Source organism: Mirounga angustirostris, unplaced genomic scaffold, assembly GCF_029215605.1.
Source record: "Mirounga angustirostris isolate CCGP_5_RB_7025 unplaced genomic scaffold, mMirAng1.0.hap1 SCAF_6, whole genome shotgun sequence".
Classification (NCBI taxonomy): domain Eukaryota; kingdom Metazoa; phylum Chordata; class Mammalia; order Carnivora; family Phocidae; genus Mirounga; species Mirounga angustirostris.
Genome location: NW_026991714.1, coordinates 149,161,948 through 149,181,754, shown reverse-complemented (window position 1 = coordinate 149,181,754; position 19,807 = coordinate 149,161,948). Strand labels below are relative to the sequence as shown.

The 19,807-nt window shown below is 45.3% G+C and overlaps 1 protein-coding gene across 2 annotated transcripts in view; it reads left to right on the top strand.

Annotated features, from left to right (window-relative positions):
- The first annotated feature begins 368 nt into the window (after positions 1 to 368).
- Positions 369 to 19,807, top strand: part of CUNH10orf90 (chromosome unknown C10orf90 homolog) — a 220,397-nt gene continuing 200,958 nt past the window's right edge. For both annotated transcript variants that reach the window (XM_045876318.3, XM_045876317.3), the window contains exons 1-2: positions 369 to 608; positions 19,196 to 19,268. In XM_045876318.3, the coding sequence (XP_045732274.2) occupies positions 369 to 608; positions 19,196 to 19,268 (313 nt within the window). The remainder of the gene's footprint in view (positions 609 to 19,195; positions 19,269 to 19,807) is intronic.

Here is a 19,807-nt window from a genome sequence, read left to right as displayed (position 1 = left end):
ATTGACCCTCGCTGTCACCGGCAAACCCTGCATGCAGAACTTGAATACAGCGGGAAAGAGAAATGTGTCTTTGAAATCAGAGATGACTTCAAGTGACCTGAGAACACAGGTAGAAGCGCTGGGGACGGATGGACAGCTGCCAGACAGAGTATTTTTAAGGCACGTAAAGGTCATCCCTGAGGTTTCCATATACACATCCTGCCCGCCTGGCCGCTGGGATCCGGGAAAACCAGCTCTGGACTTGGAAACTACCAGGCAAGGTCCTAGCTAGGGCCCTTCCCAAGTCCCTCCTGCTGTACTCAATACCTGGATTAAACAAAGAAAATTGTGTCTGCCCGGCTCTCTAAAGTCACAAGATTCCGAGGATCATGCGGCACTCCGGCATTCTTACAAAAACTCATCTGGAGGGGTGCACTTCCCGCCACACGAAAACAGCTGTGCACCGGACTTTCCAGATAAAAACATTTAGCACCGAGTTGAAAAACCATGTGATGGTCATGGATTTCGTGAAGAGTAACTGGTTCCCCTCCCAGAGAAGAGCCAAAGTTTGCATCATCCATATGTGTCAAGGCCTGAAGACAGCTGAGCAGCCAGCCAGCCGATACGAGGTATGGCCGAGCCCGGGTGGGAAACAGTGGGCACATAACCTAATTGGGAGAAACAGAGGTACTCCTCATCAGACAGACCGTTCAGGTGTTTTATCCGGTCTAATAAATTACTGATCTGTTTGTAGTGTTCCCCCAACAAATTTGGAAAGGACGTTTTCATCTCTTCTCTCAGTTTTTGAAATAAGGGAAGGGGGAAACCTATCGGATGAATGTCATTTAAACGAGACACCCATCTGCGGTGCAAACATTTAATAGTGACTACCCAGTTAATTTGTATCCACAGTTAGAAACGGCAGGATGTTTCTGCCAGTTAAATCTTCCTAGCTCTGTAAGTTTGTAATCATCTGTCTTTAAAAAACAAATTCCCATTTGTTTCCTGACGTGTTCTGTAGAAAAATTATCTATGACTTGCCTTGATCGAATTAAAATAAGCGAGGCCTGTAAGAATGGCCTTTTCTTTATTGCGAGTGAGTTCTAATTTTTAAACAGAAGCTACTTTGTGGGGGGAGAAAAGGGGAGAACTTTGGAGTTTAGAATGTCAAAGTGAGATAAACACATCACTCAGACATATTTGTATTCTGCAACTAGTCTTAGCCACAAGCAGTTCTCTTTCAGAGAGTAAACATGCATGCAATCTGATCAGCTCTTTATTGTACATGGAATAAATTATGAATGTCATTGTAATTGACTCCTATATAGCTCACTTACCTATCGCTTTTGAAAAATATAACGTGTAAATTACCAATGTTTTTGAAATGGTAACCTTTCTGAATGTTGATGCTGTTGTTAGGACCTTTGCATGAATGTTGGCAAAGACTCCAGATCTTTTGTTCCCCACCCTGGGCTTCCTTATTCCAGGACAGTGTGAGAACCTGTTCTGCAGGGTTCAAGGCTGGATTCTTCCAGTTCCAGCCCTGGGACTGTGAATTTCCATGTTCACAACAGAGATATAAAGGCCACAGGAATAATGGTGTTAATTAAATTCAGTAATAATTGTTCATTAGTTCATTGCCCAATCAACCAGAGCAAAAGGTGTGCAATTAGAATATAATTGAAAGAAACCAGAGATATTATTCACAAGTAATTAATCGGATGGGGACAGAATTTTATCATTGTATAATTTCCATTCAGGTTAGTTTTCGATCCTCCCGAGAGAGAAAAACTTGTTGAATTATACCATCTTGCATTTTACAGAAGTGTTCATGGCTCCAGTTTAAACCTTAAATGACAAAGAGCAGCTCTTGTGTCCCCCCCCCCTTTTTTTATGAATAAAACTTCATTTATTCCTATAGCAACACTGAAGGTGGCATTGTGGAAAAGTGCATCTTTGCAGGAGATTGTCAAAAACTTTAAGTAAGCTGATAGTCACAGCTGCCACTATTTTTGTGTGTGGCCCCGTCTCCCAATTACCAGTTACAATCAACAAGGGGAAGTTGGGTCCCTGCTGCTTGATAGTAGTCTTAATTCTAACTAGAGTCTTCATTCTTATGTTAAAATGCATCTGAGAGCCTCCCACGGCAGTCAGGCCCTCAGCTGGACAGTCCTCACGGTGTCTGTGATCTGGGAAGTGGTCTAGGCAGGGCCCACTTTGCTCAAGGGCAGGCCAAGTTTGAAAACCAACATGGATCTGTGCCTCCTGTCCTTCTTACTTCTGAGCTCCGCTCTTTTAGAAGCAAACATTTCAGAATTTAAAATATTCCATATCCATTGAGCTGTTCATATTATTCCCACTGGGGCATGTCAGCACCATTTAGATTAGGAATTCCAGGAAGAAGTCAACTCCCCTGCTCAATTTCCAAGCTGAACTGATGATAGAGCCCAATTAACAGCCTCGGGGGCCCCGTTAGACTTGGCCCTGGTGATTCCTTTTCTCTCACTAGCTCCAAGACCATGGGTTAACCTGCCTGGGCTGTAACCATAAAGTACCTGATGGGGTGAGAAATGAACAAGGTCAGTAAAGTGAACTCTCAGTGCACAAAGGTACTAAGTTCAAGAAACTAGCTGGTTTCTCCAGTGAAAGTGAGTTTTGGAAATTTTGTTTCTTGTAAAAACCTTATGGATTTCAAGTCCCTACCATGAGGACCTACAAATCCACTTGAGTTGTTTAATGTCTAAAACTGGCATTTCTCTAAAACTGTGGCCTTAGTCCTGGGCTGTGTTATCGCTTGGAGGAGGTACCTCTCATCTGACATAAGCGTCCCTAACTCTGTCTCAGGGATGGTCCAACCACACTCATTCCCTCACTTAAATTGCCTTTTAATAGGAAGGAATGTCAGACCTTTAAAAGGACAGCAGACCTGTTGTCTGAAATATAAGTAGGATGGGAGGCAGATGGTGGCTAGGGTGCTGAAGATCCTTGTTTGCAAAGCCTTGATTCCTGCTGACTCTAAACTGCCCCAAACTATTAAAAACACAGTATGTGAAGGGCCTTTCTTTCCCCGTGTAGATATCTGATAAACTTCAGACATAAAAATAGCCAGAATCAAGTAATGGGTCTTGGTTTGAGTTCTGGCTGCTGTCCACATTGCAAGCATGGCCAGCCACATCCCTAGAGTCCTTCTAAAGCTGAGCAGGATGGTTTCCACCTCAGGGAGGGAAACCACGTGGAGTTCAGAGATGTGCCTGTATCTCTCAGGGTGTGAATATGAGCCAGCATCTCCTAATTGATTGTTGAGAACTTTCGGATGATAAGCACAGGCTGGGGCATGCAAGTCAAATCTCATCCATGTTTCTAATACATTTAATCATTAGATGAGCCAGAGAAAGTTTCTGTATGTGATAATCATCCTGTGGCCATGCTTTTTAAGATTTTCTAAAACTTCTGTCATTTTTACCTTTCCTTTCTACTCATCTTTTTTTTTTTTTTTTTTTTTGGATTTGGCAGTGATGCTTAATTCTCCCTGACTATAAGAATCATGGCAAACTGTTATTTTTTATCTTTCTGATATGCAAAAATTGCACATATTTAATGTATACATTTTGATGAGTTTGGACATATGCACATACCCACTGATACAATCACCACAGTCAAGGTTCTTCACGTATCCATCACCTCTAAACATTTCCTGTGTTCTGTGCATGTTACTCTTTTGTTTGTTTTTTGTTGGTAAGAACACTTAACATGAGGTCTGTTCTCTTAACATACTTTTTTTTTTTTTTTTAAGATTTTATTTTATTTGAGAGAGAGAGAAACAGCATGAGAGAGGGGAGGGTCAGAGAGAGCAGCAGGCTCCCCGCCCAGCCAGGAGCCCGGTGTGGAACTTGATCCCAGGACTCCGGGATCATGACCTGAGCCGAAGGCAGTCGCTCAACCAACTGTGCCACCCAGGCACCCCCTCTTAACATACTTTTAAAGTGTGTAATCTTATGGTGTATTGTATGGCAGAGCTTGGACTTGTTAATCTTACGTAACTGCAGCTTTATACCCGCTGAGCAGCACTTCCCCATTTCTCCTTCCCCAGCACCTGGCAACCACCGTTGTATTTTTTGCTTCTATGATTTTGACTAGCTTAGCTACCCCATATAAGTGGAATCATGCAATGTTTGTCCTTTTATGATAGGTTTATTCCACTGAATGTAATGTCCTCCTGCTTCATCCTTATTGTCACAAATGGTAGTATTTTCTTCATTTTTAAGCCTGAATAATATTCCATTCCATGTATATACTACGTTTAAAAAAATCTGTTCCTCTGTCAATGGACATTTGGGTTGTTTCCTTATGGTGAACTTTTGGTGAACGTATGCCTACAGCCCAGCCAGGGCTGTTGGGACCCAGAACAGATGTGTGATTTTGTTGTATTCATTTAAAGAGCATTGAGCTTTGTTCTGACATGAGGGGAAGTTACTGAAAACAGTCTGATCCTTTTGAGGCTGACTTTTCAGCACACTATAGTCTAGGGTATTGGTCCCCAATAAATGATGATTTCGGCCCCAGATGGTATTTGGTAAAGTCTGGAGACATTTTGGTTGTGACAGTTTGGGGAAGATGTTACTGGTCCCTGCTGAGGAGAGGCCAGGGATGCTGGTAAATATACTAGTGTGTTCAGGGCAGTCTTCTGCCACCACTAACAATTACCCAGCCTGAAATGTTCACCATGTGGAGGCTGAGAAGGCCTGGTCTAGGGCTAATTTAGCCCCACTGTAGAGGCATGACCCTTGCGAGGACTCTACTTAATGCCCCACGTATGCGTGATCTTTTCACCAGGGCCCAGATGTGTCTGACCTACTACTTTCTGATAGTTCTTTCTCTGGTTTTATGCAGTTTTCTCTTAAGCATGTGAAAATCAGTTTTCAGCTGAAGACTGGAGGGACCCATTGCTGGTTGCTAGAACTCTTTTTCCTTGTAGTTCACTCCTCTTCAGTAGTTAGCCCCAAATTCTAGCTGTCTCAGTTTCTCTGAGTCCTGATCTTTGCCTCCTCTGCTCAGTGAGACATGAGGCTCTCTCGAGCTTCCCCTTTGTGCTCTGCAGCCTGGAAACTGCCTCTAGGTGGGGACAATTGTAGGGCTCCCTTCTCTCATGCCCCCTCCATCCAGGATCGCAGACCCCCGTTGCTTTCCATCTGGTGTCTGGACACCATTGCTTCCTAGCTTTCATCTGTCTGCTCCATCGTAGCTGGAAGGAGAAGTGCCTCCCTGGGTGGGTTTGATGTCCCACCAGGTGGAGAGATGCCACTTTGAGCTTTACTGGATGTCTTCCTGTGGTGGGGGTGAGCCCTTAGGTCATACGAAATGAAAGTACTCAGGTGTTAAGTGCTTGGGCTTTGAGATAACTTTATTTGGGGAATGAGGAAGTCAATGAGACAAAACAGGAAGTAAAACAAATGTTCCCTTTCTTCTCACAGTTATCAAAAGATGCAGGGTGATTTACCCATTTCCAAACCAAGCTGGAGAGGTGTAGCCAGATCAGTCTTCACTGTCTCCTGTTTCTTCCTGAAGTCTTCGTGTCCACTCGAGGCTTTTGCCAGATAAGCTGGGGGCTCCGGTTGCCGTGAAGGCAGCGAATTCCCCATGCACAAAGGGTTGAGAAAAGGCCATTTGGTCAAAGACCATAAACGTTCCAATTAGCTTTGGCACCCCATGGGCAGATCAGGAGCCCCTGCCTCATCCCGGGACCTGCTTCCTGCCCGAGTGTGTCCTCGGTGCTCCTCCTGGAAGCCTCAACCATTCGCCTCCCCTGACAGTGGCTACTAGTCTCTGTGCAAATGCAGGAGGAGGGAAATGCAAGAGGCAAAAGATGAAACAACCACTCTTGGGTCTCAGTGCTGCTCACTGGCCACATTCTTCCAGCCCCTCTCTGCCTGTATCAGTGGGAGGCTGGATGTCAGAGGGCAAGGTTCTCGAGGTGCAAAGGGTCAGAGGGCTGAAACTGGTTTTGCTGCATCTGGAGGCACATCTGGTGATCGAGGTCTCCAGATTAGCTGCACTATGAATGTTCTGTTATAGGTGACCTGCAGTTTGGTCCAGAACACTTACGGTCTCTTGAGATCTTGAGATGGACACAGTTGCAGCTAGTGTCCATCAGGACGTTGGGCATGGGTGGGGGACCCATGTCCCCATTTCAGCCAAACCAAGGGAGGGGCGATGGAAGGTGACCGGTGGTGATGTGGCTAAGTGTGAGGGCACTGGGTTGAGTCTTTCTGGTGTCTTGCTAGGTGAGCGACCTTGGAAAGTTTCTTGACCACTTTGAGCCTTAGTTTCCCCATCTGTGTTCATGTGAACCATGATGGTATCTACCTCCTGGGTTTGCTCCAGGGATGAAGAGAGATAATCTCTAGAAAGGGCAGAGAGGCAGCATCTCATAAAAGTGTTTTTGCTGTTCAAGTTCCAATATGTCTTTTTCTGCCATACCCAACCCTGCCCCAAGGCCGTGGCATAGAGACGTGGCCCCTGGGGCCAGACTAATTGTAACCAGGGCTTTAAGGATGCTGCTCCTGGGCATGCAGTCTTGTTTAGATTGGGGTGCACATCCCTATTCCCCCTTCCCCACACTCAGACTGCCAAGGGACAGGAACCTGTGACCTTCTTTGCTCTTGGCTCAGGGTAATCTCCATTCCCCAAGCAACTTAGACATTAGTCAGCAAATTGGCCCTGAGCTGAATGCCCAGTTTCTGCTTAGAACCCACCTAGTTCCTGTGGTCAGCTGCAAATTCCACCTTTGACAAGGGACTGTTGAGAATGTGAGTTTATACACATCTGATTTCTGCCTGAGAAAGCTGGGGTGAAGGCAGGAAGTATTAACAGGGCATTTTCCATGTAAGATGCACCCTCCCTTTGAAGATCCACAAGGATATAAAGGAGTTTACCACCTCAGGAAGGTGTGAATGGCCCTCACGCTTCAGTGTCCTCTAGAATCCTTACGAGAACGTTCTAAGAATGTAGAGCCTTGGGTTCTGGGAAGAGTGGGATCCAGAAATTTCTGTTTTTAACATGAAATCCAGGTGATTCTGATGCAGGTCTAAAACCCTGATCTGGAATTTCCAGACTGATATTTTCCAAGTGCATGAACCAAGGAACAGATGACAACGAAGCTCGAGTGACTGGCCTGTGTTGAGAAAGCTGGAGCCAAGGGGCATGGGGTGGGGGAGGGGAGGCACGGTCAGAGAGGAGCGTGGCTGGGCCACTGTGTGCCGGGAGAGCTGAGAGATAGAGATGGAGCCAAAGGGGCTGTTGTTCGATCCCTGAATTGCCTCATTGATCCTCACCACAGCTGTGTGAGGCACATGAGCCCTATTTTTCCAAAGAGAAAGTTTTGTGAGGCCCGATTGCTGAAGCAGGCTGCACGGGGACACAGGAGGGGCAGAAGGAGGGTCCATCTCAGAGATGTCCTCCTCTGAGATTAGGCTTCTGGCGTGGCGCTGGGGCGTGGGGAGATGCGGGAACAGCACTTGTCCTGACAGCAGCGGCTGGGAACCCAGGGGTCTTCAGGGTTGGCTGCAGACAAAGCCAACTCTGCCAGGATCGGGTGGTGAGAGACAGTGATACACCTGCTCTGACTCGCTCTCTCCGTCGGCTTCAGGAAGATTTCCTTCCCACAGCTCTTGCACCAGGCACCTCCTTCTGGTCCTTAGGTCCCACATGGGTCCTCGCTCCCCGCTGTTTGTGCTGTCCCATGTTCTCTTCCCTCTCTGGTGGAGCAGATGGATTAAAGATGACTTAAAAAAAATTATCAAGGACCTACTCTGTGCCAGGAACTGTGCTAGGTGCTGGAGACACAGAGGTCCAAAAGGTAGTGTTCCTACCCCTGCTTGTCATCTGGTGAGGGAGGAGCCATCCCAATGAGTGCCAAGCCAGGGTGTCTACACTGAGCTGTAGGCCCAGAGAACTCAGCAAGGCTGCACAGGGAAGGAGACGTTTGGGCACGTTCTTCATGGAAGATTGGGAGTTTTCCATGACTAGCAGGGAGGGTGGGGATATGGGCACATGTGGAGAAGGAGAAGACATCGCAGGCAGAAGGATTGTTAACTCCTGGGTAGTGGCACAGGAAGACCACACCTAAGTAGAACCCAGTGGTCTCTAGAATTGTAGCTGGCATTTGCAGGGCACAGTTCCTGAGAGGAGGGAGCCAGGCAGAGAAAGGGTTTCGGAAGCTGGCTGTGGCTAAAAATTCATCTGTACTGTGAAAATCCATGAGGCCAGGCAAAGAACAGCTGACAAGGAAAGAAGGGTTGCTGGGAAGCCGTAAGATGAACAATTCTGGGAGCTCACTCAGTGCTGTGGATCACTTAAGTTCCTCACCAACCAGAGTAGAAAGACCTCACTGAGTAGAGGGTAAATTCAGTAGAGATTCTAGGAGGGTCATGCCTTGGAAGGATGCTAAACTAGCCCTCTAGTAAAGGCTACTCTAGATCCATCCTGTAACTTAGAAACAATTCTTGAAAGAATCCCCCTCAAGTAGTTTAATTGCTTGCCAAAACAATGTTCAACACTCTTTAAAGGATTACAACAAAATTCAGCAAGCGATAATATAAAATTAAAAATATCTAATATCCAGACCGAGCTCTCCCTGGTATAATCTCCCTTTGATTAACTCAATACCAACTGATTAGCAGCCTTAGTTATACAGGCAAAACTCTTTTGCCAGATAATGTAACTTAATTGTGGAAATGAGAGCCCATTGTACTCACAGGCTCTGCTCACACTAAAAGGAGAGAGAACGTATGGGACGTGTACGCCAAGGGGTGGGAAGCTTGGGGGCTGTCTTAGCATTCTGCCTACACTATATTTTAAATTTTTGTATCTGTGCAGAAAAGGAAATAGAAGGAGGCCTTGGAATTGTAGGCACATAGGTTGGGGCCTCTGTCTAGGAAGTCCATAAGGAAAGGTGACCTTAATCTCCTCTAGCTCACCACTGTGCCCCCAGGAGCAGGTCACCTTCAAGAACATTGTAGGGGGGTGACTGGGTGGCTCAGATGGTTAGGCGTCTGCCTTCGGCTCAGGTCATGATCCCAGGGTCCTGGGATCGAGTCCCGCATGGGGCTCCCTGCTAGGTGGGGAGCCTGCTTCTCCCTCTGCCTCTGCCTCTCTGTCTCTCTGACTCTCGTGAATAAATAAATAAAACATTAAAAAAAAAAAAAGAACATTGTAGGGCACATGTGTGAATGGATGCATCCGTGGATGGATGGATGGATAAACAGAAGTGCATGAGGTATGTTTGAGATGAAAATCTGGGGCCAGATGGGTGATGGTTGCTGACTTGGTGCATCCAAGGGATCTGCCTCTGATTCAATGCTTATGTCGGCCTCCCTACAGATTCCCTCATTTGCGGTGATCAACAGACAGCCCTTGGCTTTAGGAAACCCAAGAGAAGGTCCGAAGTGGAGGTCCCTTGTTTCATTATCCTTTTCATTAATCAAATCCCAAATAGAGAAATTATTTAATTTTCTCTCTGGGGTTTTCTAATTTATATCCCTTCTTCATCCAGAAAGGACTTTAAGACAGCTCCAAAAATAAGTATCTTGGAAAACATCCACAATTTAAGAAGAATAATTTGTCAGAGAAACAAATAGGGCTGAAGACAAATGGGGGAATTATTTTCTTAAAGTAGACAACAAATTGCTTGCCATTTTCTATTGAAGACAAGAAGCATCTTCCCAGCAAAGCAGCCTGCAGCCAGCAGTGAGCAGGTCAGCCCCAAACAGTTACTCTCTAGTGGGACTCAGATGCCTCCGATCCAGCCCTCTGGTTACAGAAAGTTCACGAAACCCATTATTTTAGCTACACATGTGCTCAAATCCTCACTAATGCGTTCTGGACACTGCTGGTTTCTAGGCACTTGGTTCCAGGTTAGCGGCTTCACTTGGCTCCATAGAATCGGAGGACACCTTTTGCAGGTGGTGGTGAGCTGGGCCGTGTGTGCCAGAGGGGTGGGGTCTCGGCTGATGGATATGCAAAGAGGGGCCCAGGAGCATAGGGGAGATGCAGTGCGCTCAAATGTGCATTGTTTGCTCCTCACCGTTGATGTGATGTTCAGGAAAGAAGCTTTGTTCTATCTCCAGGCCGCCATCTTGAATTTCTTTTAATTGTGGTAAAACATACATAGCATAAAATTTAGCATTTTAAGTGCCTAATTCCATAAATTTGTGCCCCTGTGCTAGCTTCCAGACACGTGGAAAACAAAAGTATCAAGACTTTCCATGATAAATGGCCACTTTCTCAGTTTTGATGATGTAATCATGGGGCCAAGTGCCAAATGAGCATGTGGTCCTCATGTTAGAACGGCAGGGAGAAATAGTCTTTCAAGGTACTCGCGTGTGTCTCTTTCCTTCCTTCCATTGTCTTCTCTTGATTTGTCCTGGTGGTTTTTAATGTGTTCTTTAGTGTTGGCTTAAGTAAAGAAAAATTAAGATCTTAAATTATTACCGTGAATTTTAATGGTCATCTTTATACTGCATAATGCCATTTTAACACAAATATAAAAGCATTTAACTCATATATGGAATCACTGAAATGATACAGTTTTTATTGCGCTAATCCTATCCATGCCTGTACGTATCTCATTCTCTCTAGAACAATGGAAACACTGCAAAAATCAACTCCAACTTTTATTTCATTCTGTGATATAATCTTATTTGACCAACACTCTGTACCTTCAGTTTCTTGCTGGGTGAGGAAGGGCTGAGAGAAAAGGGAGCTATGGGGGCCCTGTCTCTCCCTCCCCTTCTGAGGTGTCATTTGCAGCATACTCGGGTGGCCACCACAGGGACGTAACATGAGTAAGAAAGGGTTGCTTGGTCACTCGCGTTTCTCAGAATTCCACTGCCTACTTTCTGCATTTGAAGTAAGTCTGTTTCCAGCAGGGAGCGTGGCCTCTTGGGGCTGTCAGGACTCGGCTTACTTGGTCCTAGATGTAATTTGCTTACCTTATATTCCCTTTGAATCTTGCTGAATGTCCATGCATGGTAGGCTCACCAGGATCCTATGAGCCAGGGGCCCCTGGGCATCGTCTGTGACTGGGGCAGCAAGGAAAGGAGCAAACACACACCTTGCACCTGTCTTCTGCCGCATGTGTACTCCACTGTCCTCTGGGATTTCATGTACAAAACACAAGTTCGAAGATAAAATTATTTTAAAATTCAAGCTGATGATACCAGAGCACTGGCTACAGAAGAAAAAAAAATGGATGAATTGGACTTCATCAGCATGAAAACCTTGTGTGCATCAGAGGACATGACTAACACAGCGAAAGGAAACCCCACCTACCGCGTGGGCGAACCTGGAGCGTGTTATGCTGAGAGAAGCCAGTCGCCAAAGGACAGATGTTGATGGACTGCACTTTCACGAAGTACCTGGAGTTGTGAAATTCACTGAGACAGAAAGTACACTGTGCGGAGGGGAGAATGGGAGATGAGTGTTTAAGGTACGAAGCAGAAGTTTGTGGGGATGGGAAAGTTCTGGAGACAGGCAGTAGTGATGATCGCGCAACATGATGAATGCCCTTGGTTTTACGGAATTAGGCACTTAAAATGCTAAATTTTATGCTATGTGTGTTTTACCACAATTAAAAGAAATTCAAGATGGTGGCCTCAGCCCTGCGTGTGGCCCCTCCGAGTACACGCTCCCGAGCACCGCTGGGTCTCGCGCCTGTGAAGCTGGTCCTGCGCTGACTTGTGCTTACAAATGCACAGGGCGATCCTTTCACTGGATGATGAGATCTCTGAGGTCAGGGGCCCTGTCTTACTTCTCTCTCTGACTCTGTGTTGAATGGAAACTCTAAGCTAAATTGGAGCTTGTTCATGATATATTTAAAAAAATGCAGCCTTACGTGCAATTTACATACATTAATATTCATACATTTTATAAGTGTACAGTTCATTTTGTGTTGACAAATGCATACAGTCATGTAACTGGCACCGAATCACGATGTAGGGCATAGCCACGACCCAGAAAGTTCTCTGGTGCCCTTTATACTCAATACCCTCCGCCAGCTCCATCCCCAGCAGCCACTGATCTGCTTTCTTCCACTTAGCTTTTGCCAGGTCTGGAATGTCTGTAACTGAAATCATGCAGTATGCAGTTTTGTGTGTGTGTGTGTGTGTGACTCTAGTAAGTTTCCATTACAACTTTTTGCATCTTTTTTTTTTTTAAAGATTTTTATTTATTTTTTGACAGTGAGTGAGAGAGGGAACACAAGCAGGGGGAGTGGGAAAGGGAGAAGCAGGCTTCCCACTGAGCAGGGAGCCTGATGTGGGGATCGATCCCAGGACCCTGGGATCATGACCTGAGCCGAAGGCAGATGCTTAACGACGGAGCCACCCAGGCGCCCCAACTTTTTGCATCTTCATTAAATGGATCATGTTCTCTTGGGGCAGCAGAGAGGTGAGGGCTTGGGCCCTGATTCAGGCACACGTAGATTCTTATCCTAACTCTGCCCCCTTTCTGAATTCTGACTTTGCATGAACTTTTACCTTATCCAGGATCAGTTGCTTCCTATACAAAGTGGAGTTAATAGTAGTCCCCTCCCTTCATCCTGTGCATTTGCAGGGGTTGAACAAAGCAGTGTATGGAAAGTGCTCGGGGCAGAGCTTGGCTCATAGCAATAGCTCAGTAACGCTTAGCTGTTTATCATCCTGTTAACCGATATGCCATCATCAGCAAGAACTCTAAGAATGGGGTTTCCTCATCTCTAGCATGGCAGTATCATGGTACCTTCCTTCTAGTGTTGCCATGGAGATAACAATGCCCATGAAGCATTTCGTATGGTGCCTGGCACGGTGTAAGCACTCTGTCGTGTAGCTGTGGATATTATTCTGTGGATGTTATTCTGGCCATTAAGGACCCTATTCTGCTATTTCTCACTAAGTAAAAGTCATCGCCTTCTCTAATTGCGAGAAGGCGTGAAAGGGCCCCGTTTAGATTGCTCTCTGCCGGTCTAGGTGAAAACCACCTTGCAAACAGCAACCACCAGTGTGAGAGAGTAAGGCCTTTCTCCCAGGGGCCCAGGGGAGGAGCTCCATGTGAACAGGGGAGCCAAAGAACAGGAAATACCCTAGTCCTTTTTGTTTGTTTCTGTTCTTCTGAAAGAAGAAACATGGCAGCAATTGAGTTAAGAGGTGTAGGGTGGACTGGGCAATCGAATCCTCAGAACTTCCTGAGGTGTTCGAGAGTCAGGGTAGCTTCATGGCAGTGGATTCGGAATTACAGGGAGAGTAGTCAGTAACAGTAAACAATTCCTGGTACAAGAAATGGATTCAGCTTCTGGACTCATGGGCTCACATTTTCAAGTAAGGAGAGAATGTTGCAAATGATAGGAAACATAATAGAACATGCCGAAAGGAATACTTAAGGAATCAGGGGAACTCTACCTCTTTGATATACAAAATAGTTCAGCTAAATTTGACTTTGTAACTGGGTAATTAACGTGCCCGTATTATGGCATTATTTTCCCCCCACGCCTGATGTTTGCAGCGAAATCTCCAGCCAAGTGCTTCGTCATTGCTGTTCTCATTTATACCTGCAGACAGACAGGGGCTGAAGTCACCCTGGTGGGAAAGCGGAGAGTGAACTCTCTGTGGACCACTTCTCATTAGGCAGCCGGGGGAAGCTGGTTTCCATGAGTCTCACAAGAGGAGGAATGATCGAAATCATGCATCCCCCTTACATCCTGATTTGCCTTATTTTCAAACCAGAACCCCACCGACACCACCCTTGACAACAAAAGTGAAGGAGAAGCAAGGAGAAACGGGGGCATCTTTGCTTAGATCCTAACAAGGGAACAATCCCGCCATTTGCAATCAGATAAGGGATATTATCTCCATAATAAAAGGCAATTGAGAATCTAAATGAAAAATCTAATGCTTTTCATACTGATTTGTTTTAGATTAGAGAAAGCTAAACCAGATGTAAACATGAAGAGATGAAGCATGAAGAGGGAATCATGGCAGAGTGATAAATCTCAGTTTTGAGTTATAGGTGAAGGGTTGCATTAACCAGAAAATACACTGTTGATCCATAAACTGCTCTGACATTAATTATTGTTGCAGAAGAGAATTCAGAAGATTGAATACAAACATGCAATGCTGGCAAAGATCAATCATGCATCCAGATTAGCCACGGAGAGTGTATCCCAGCCCCCAAGAGGCTGCGTTAACCCATTGGCACTCCATGCCGGAACCCTCCCTGTGACGTGCTCTCTGCCTTCTAGTGGGATCTCCAACACTGGATGCTGAAAAGAAATGGCCCTCTTTATTTTTTTTTTGGATCCCAACAGTGTCTCCCATCATCCTAAAGAGAAGATCCAACTGTTTGCTCTTCTCTCTTCTTCCCTTTTTCTTCACCTGGTCCCTGTTTTACTTGCTCAGTGCTTTACAAAGCCCTGACCACCCCTACACACTCACACATGCACGCATGCGATGCACACCCATGGACACGCATGTATGCACACGCACACACATGTGCTAATATGGGGAATGTTGAGAACATTGTGTTCTAGTTGGAGAGGGTCTTGGCTCTGGCATTTAGTAGCTCTGTGACCTAAAGCAAATTACTGAATGTCTCCATGCTCCAGTGTTCATATCCATAAAATGCAGAGACACTATCTCGTGGGAACTGGATGAGGGGCTAGATATGGAAAACCTGAACTCAGGGACTGGCAAGTTTATTAAATGTCTGTTGTACTAATCCACAATTCTCCATCCAGAACTCTTGGGGCCAAATGTGATTCAACAATGATTTCTTGATTTTATTTCAGCAAGTTACACTGCACAACATTTCTAGTGGGATTTGAGGTAGCATCCTGTAATTAAGCTCATTGATGTTTTTGCAATAAAATGTATGAATATTCACACTAAATGGAATTAATATTATAAATAGCCTCAGGTTAGTTCAGGTAATGTTTGGCTGTCAGATTAGTTTCCTACAAACTCAGAGAGAAAGAAAAACTCTCAGATTTCAGAGCTTTATGGATTTTAGAATTGCAGATAAGGGATTATGGATCCATAGTGAGGACTCAGATATCTTGAAGGGAGAGTCGGTAAACAACAAAAAACAGCAAAAACAATAGTATATTTGCTCATTAGGACCCAACTATTATGGCACAACTTGGGAGGATCAAGTGGGAGAATATGAGAGTTGCTTTGTAAAGTGTTGAGTCTTCTGTAAATGGATGGTTCTAGTATTATTATACCCACGATGTTCAGATCTCTCTAGTGCTCAGCTTCCGGCTCCTGATGGGATTCATCGATCATTTTGTTGTCAATGTTATCAGTGTCCCAGCTCGTGTCAGGCTTGACCACAGAGTTTCTGCTGGTAGTGGTGTTGGTAAGGCTGGACCCTATATGGTAGCAGATGGTGAGGTGGTGCCTAAAGAATGCCAGCCCGAGGACAGGAGGGCTGGTGTAGGTGCCAGAGCCCCGTTTTCTTGTCCATGGGCACTGATGTCTCTCACACTCCCTTGACCTTTGTTTCTTTATAAAATAAGAACTCTACATGTTCTGGCCACTTCTCAGGGACTTTGGAGAGTCAGAAGGAGGTAATGTGTATAAAAGAACTTTGCAAACTGGAATATTCCCTATGACTGCGAGGTGTCATGGTTCTTTTAATGTCCTTGATCCTAATCAGAATGTTCTGTTCTTGATTGCCTCGATTCCAATTTGGTCTCCTTCCACTTGCTTTACTTTAACTGAACATTAAGTACTCACTCTCCTTGTTCAAAAATCACCAAAACTTCCCCGTCACCTAGGAAAGAATACCCAGGTTAGCCTAGCATTCAAGGCTGCCCATGACATGTTGCTTTGGTCTGTAGCTGTGGGGACTGCAGCTCAGACCCTGAACATTGTTGTAATGTTAATGGATGCATTAACACTTGTGCTCTGACCTGCAGAGCTATTCCCTGGTGTTGGATATTTCAGAATCCTCCGATGTTTTGCCATTATGAACCATGCTGCAAAAATGTCTTTGTGAATAGAGCTTTAACTGTATTTTGAATGAGTTGAAAAGCCAAGGATTTTGAGCTTGGAGGGACATAACCAGATTTGCTTTATGGAAACATGGCTGGTGATGAGGTGGAGGCAGGAGGCCACTGGGCTGAGAATGGGGAGGTTGCGGTGGTCTGGGTAAGTAGGACGGGGGCGCCATGAAGGCGGTGGATAGAGGGAGTTGGAGATGGAATGGAGAGACATTTAGGAAATGTAACCAACAGGTGTTGTGGGTAGACACAGCCACGGGAGTGGGCAGCGAGGGGGCCGCTGGAGAGCACGGTGGGAAGCATTTCAGGGACATAGATCACAGCGGCTCGGTCTAGATTGTGGAAAACTGAGGACTGATGGGAGGTGAGGAAATGGGACAGAGACAGTGTGGCCATCTCCTCCAAGAAGATTTGCTGTGAGTGAGAAGGCGAAGGGAGGAAGGTAATGTATGTGGGAGGGAGGTTTTGTTTTTTTTGGTTTGTTTTGTTGTTTTTTAGAGGGGGGAGTTGGGGGAGAACGAGAGAATTTTAAGCAGGCTTCATGGCTAGCCCTGAGTCCGATGCAGGGTTCCATCTCACAACCCTGAGACATGACCTGAGCTGATGTCAAGAGTCGGACAATTAACCGGCTGAACCACCCAGGTGCCCCTGGTTTTGTTTTTAAGAAAGGTTTGGACATAGTTAGAAATGAGGAAGGCAGAGTTGAAGACTGAGGACAGAACGAGGATCCTTGAGGGGCATGACCTCCAAGAAGACAGAAGGGTAGATTCCAAAGGGCACTGTGCATAACTTAGAGAAGAGGCCTTTCTTTCCTTCCTTCCTTTCTCTCTCTCTCTCTTTCTTTCTTTCTTTCTTTCTTTCTTTCTTTCTTTCTTTCTTTTTCTTTTTCTTTCTTTCTTTCTCTCTCTCTCTCTCTCCCCCTCCCTCCCTCCCTCCCTTCCTTTCTTTCTTTCATTCTTCCATCCTTTTTTTTCCCAATAAATATTTATTGAGAGCCTACTATATGTCTGGCCCCATACTAGCAGCTAGGAATACATTGGCAAGCAAGACAAAATAATTTTATTCTCAGAGCAGTTGGAATCTAGGGGAGAAGCAGACATCAATTGTAGATTCACATGAATCCATGTAGATTTTACAGTCCAAGGTGAATGTGCTGAAGGAAAGGAGTGTTTCTAAAATCTTACAAAGCAGGAACTTGGTTTTGAGATGGGTGTCTGCAGATACTCCCATGATCAGGTCACATGAGCCAAGATCCAGAAGAAGACCAGGGAAACAACATGCTTTGCAGCTGAAACAGCATGTGCAAAGGCCATGTGGTCAGGGAGAGAATTTGTATTCAAGGGGCTGAGGGAAACTCTTACAGAGTGTGTGGTCTAGAGAGAGGTGTCTGGTGATGCCACAGAGATTCCCTAATATAGACCACACAGGGCGCTCTTGTTACTTTGTCCTCAGGACAAAAAAGTGTTGCTGTTCTATAGGAAGGGAGTACAATGAGCAACCAGTAGAAAGGACAGTCAAAGCCAAGTCTTCCCAGGATGTCACTATTGGATTGAGACCTGGGTTGATGACAGAGATTCCTGAATCACCCTGTCATTGGGAATTCTTGGATCAGTGGTGCCGAGAGCCTGTACAAAAGGGTTCCAGGCTTTGAAGATGCAGAGGGCTGTGGGGCCTAGTCAGCTTGCCATCCACTGCCAGTTGCTGGGTCCCCAGAGAGAGAGGAAAAATCCTCAGTCCAAACCAGGGCACTTCAGTATTTGTCACTTCACTGTGGGGCTGGGGCTCTTGACTAGGACTGCGTGGTCCATCAGGACTTGCTGGGTAAAAATTAATTGTGTGTTGTCATGTCCCAGGGTAATTAACTTGCTAAATTTGATAGCGTTATTTTAAAAAATAGGCATAAATATCTTTCTTAAAAGAGCCAGACGAGACAACAGTCCAGGAAATGGGAAGCTTAAATTCTTTGCTCAGCCAGAGGCATCTTCTGTACATCTGTTCCCCCTTCTCCCAAGACAGGTTCCAGATCCACCTGCTTGGTCGTGTTGAAGCAAAAGGGAGATAACTTGCTTCTTCCGCTCAATTTGCGATTTAAATAATTTCTCATCCCGACGTCTAATGTTGTTGCACTTTTATTTCCTTTCTGAAAACTTTTCATGTGTTATCCAGTATTCCCTATGCCACGTCCATTGTAAGAATTCCTAGTTTGTGTCGCTCATAGACAACGACAGAGTTGGGCCCAGAGCAGAGAAGCCCAGGGAGTGGCAGAAAACAGTGTATGACTCCCCACATATTAGCCCTGCCCTGCTCTGGGTCCCACCCACTTTTCTCTGTCCCTGGATTGGTTGCCCAGATGCTGGGGATGAGAATGGCCAACATGGGAACTGTCCATTGTAAAACTTAACTCAGCCTGGGACTAAGAAGTTAACTGAGGTTTAGAATTGGAGGCTGGCTTTGCCCCTTCCAATCATGCTGAGCTTACAGCAGAGGGTTGGAAAAGTTACTCTTCAGTTTTAGGGGAGAGTCATGGGGTAAGCGAGGGTTGGCAGGCGTGGGGCAGACCCAGGGTGGAACGAGGTGCTCTGGAGTCTGATTATAAATTGAGAAATCCAAACCAGAAGTCTCACCCACAGCCAACTGCTTTCAGAATAAACATACAAAACAAACCTTAGCCTTTTGCTGGAGAAAGTCAGCCTCATAATCATACTTGCAGACAGCAGAACACTTCTGTATATATTAATCTTATTTTCGTTGGGGCTTGAAGGCTAATTCCTGAAATTTGATTGCTTGTGGTTAATCAATGTATCAATATTTATTGAATGTCCAATTTTAGCTCAACACCCATTCAGCATTGTGATGGGATGGAGAAGAAATATTAGATGTGGTTCTTTGCTCTACTAGCAAAATCCAAGGCAAAATCCATGTTAGCTGATTATGGTTTTTTCTCCCTCCCCTCCTCCTCCTTGTGCATTTTGAAATCATCAGAAGCCTACCCTTTATTCATTTGTAGAGTTAACCCAGGAGAAAATGGAAATAAGTCTTCATTAAAACCTGTAGTTCTTTCTTGGGAGATTGGAGAGATTCTAGAGACGTTTCTGGATTCCTTAAAAATAATAATACACATTATTGAAGATTATATATCTGGCAAATAAAACTATAAAACTGGGAAGGTTTCTGTTTATCTTCCAGATCCACAGTCGGCTCTTCTCGTCCCCCAAAGATCATTCTGCTTGGGAAAGAAATGAAGGTCTTTCAAACACAGGTAAAGAGCTGGGCTCTGACCGGGTGACATTCCTGTTCAAGCCTTTATTTACTCTCTCTCCTTTATTTTTATTAATAATGAAATGTGCTTTGGAGACTCATCTCCCCCCAACCTCAAGATGATAGCTCAGAGGCTCTGACAAGATTTGAAGCTGATTTGAATTTCTAAACACCTAGGCTTTTAGGTTGGCAGTCTCTGAAAAAGCAAACAATGCAGAAGAAATATTGGTTACCTCAGGTAGTGCATTCGGGACCCAAGATTACTGCAGATTGCGGGGGTTCAGGCCAGCGGGGTGCAGGGTTCCGCCAGGAATGAGTAATGGGTCAAATATGGAATATTCTCGCAACAGAACAGGCTCAATTTAATTAAGATAGGCATGGTATCTGTGCATTCATAAATTATTTGTCGGGAAGCTTCATTCACAGCCCCTGCACTGCACCAACACCAGTGAGGTGGTTACAGTTCATAACTTTTGTTAAGTTTGTTAACATAGGTGGTGTGGAAACAAGCTTGTTTTTCGCCCATCCGGAAGAGGAATC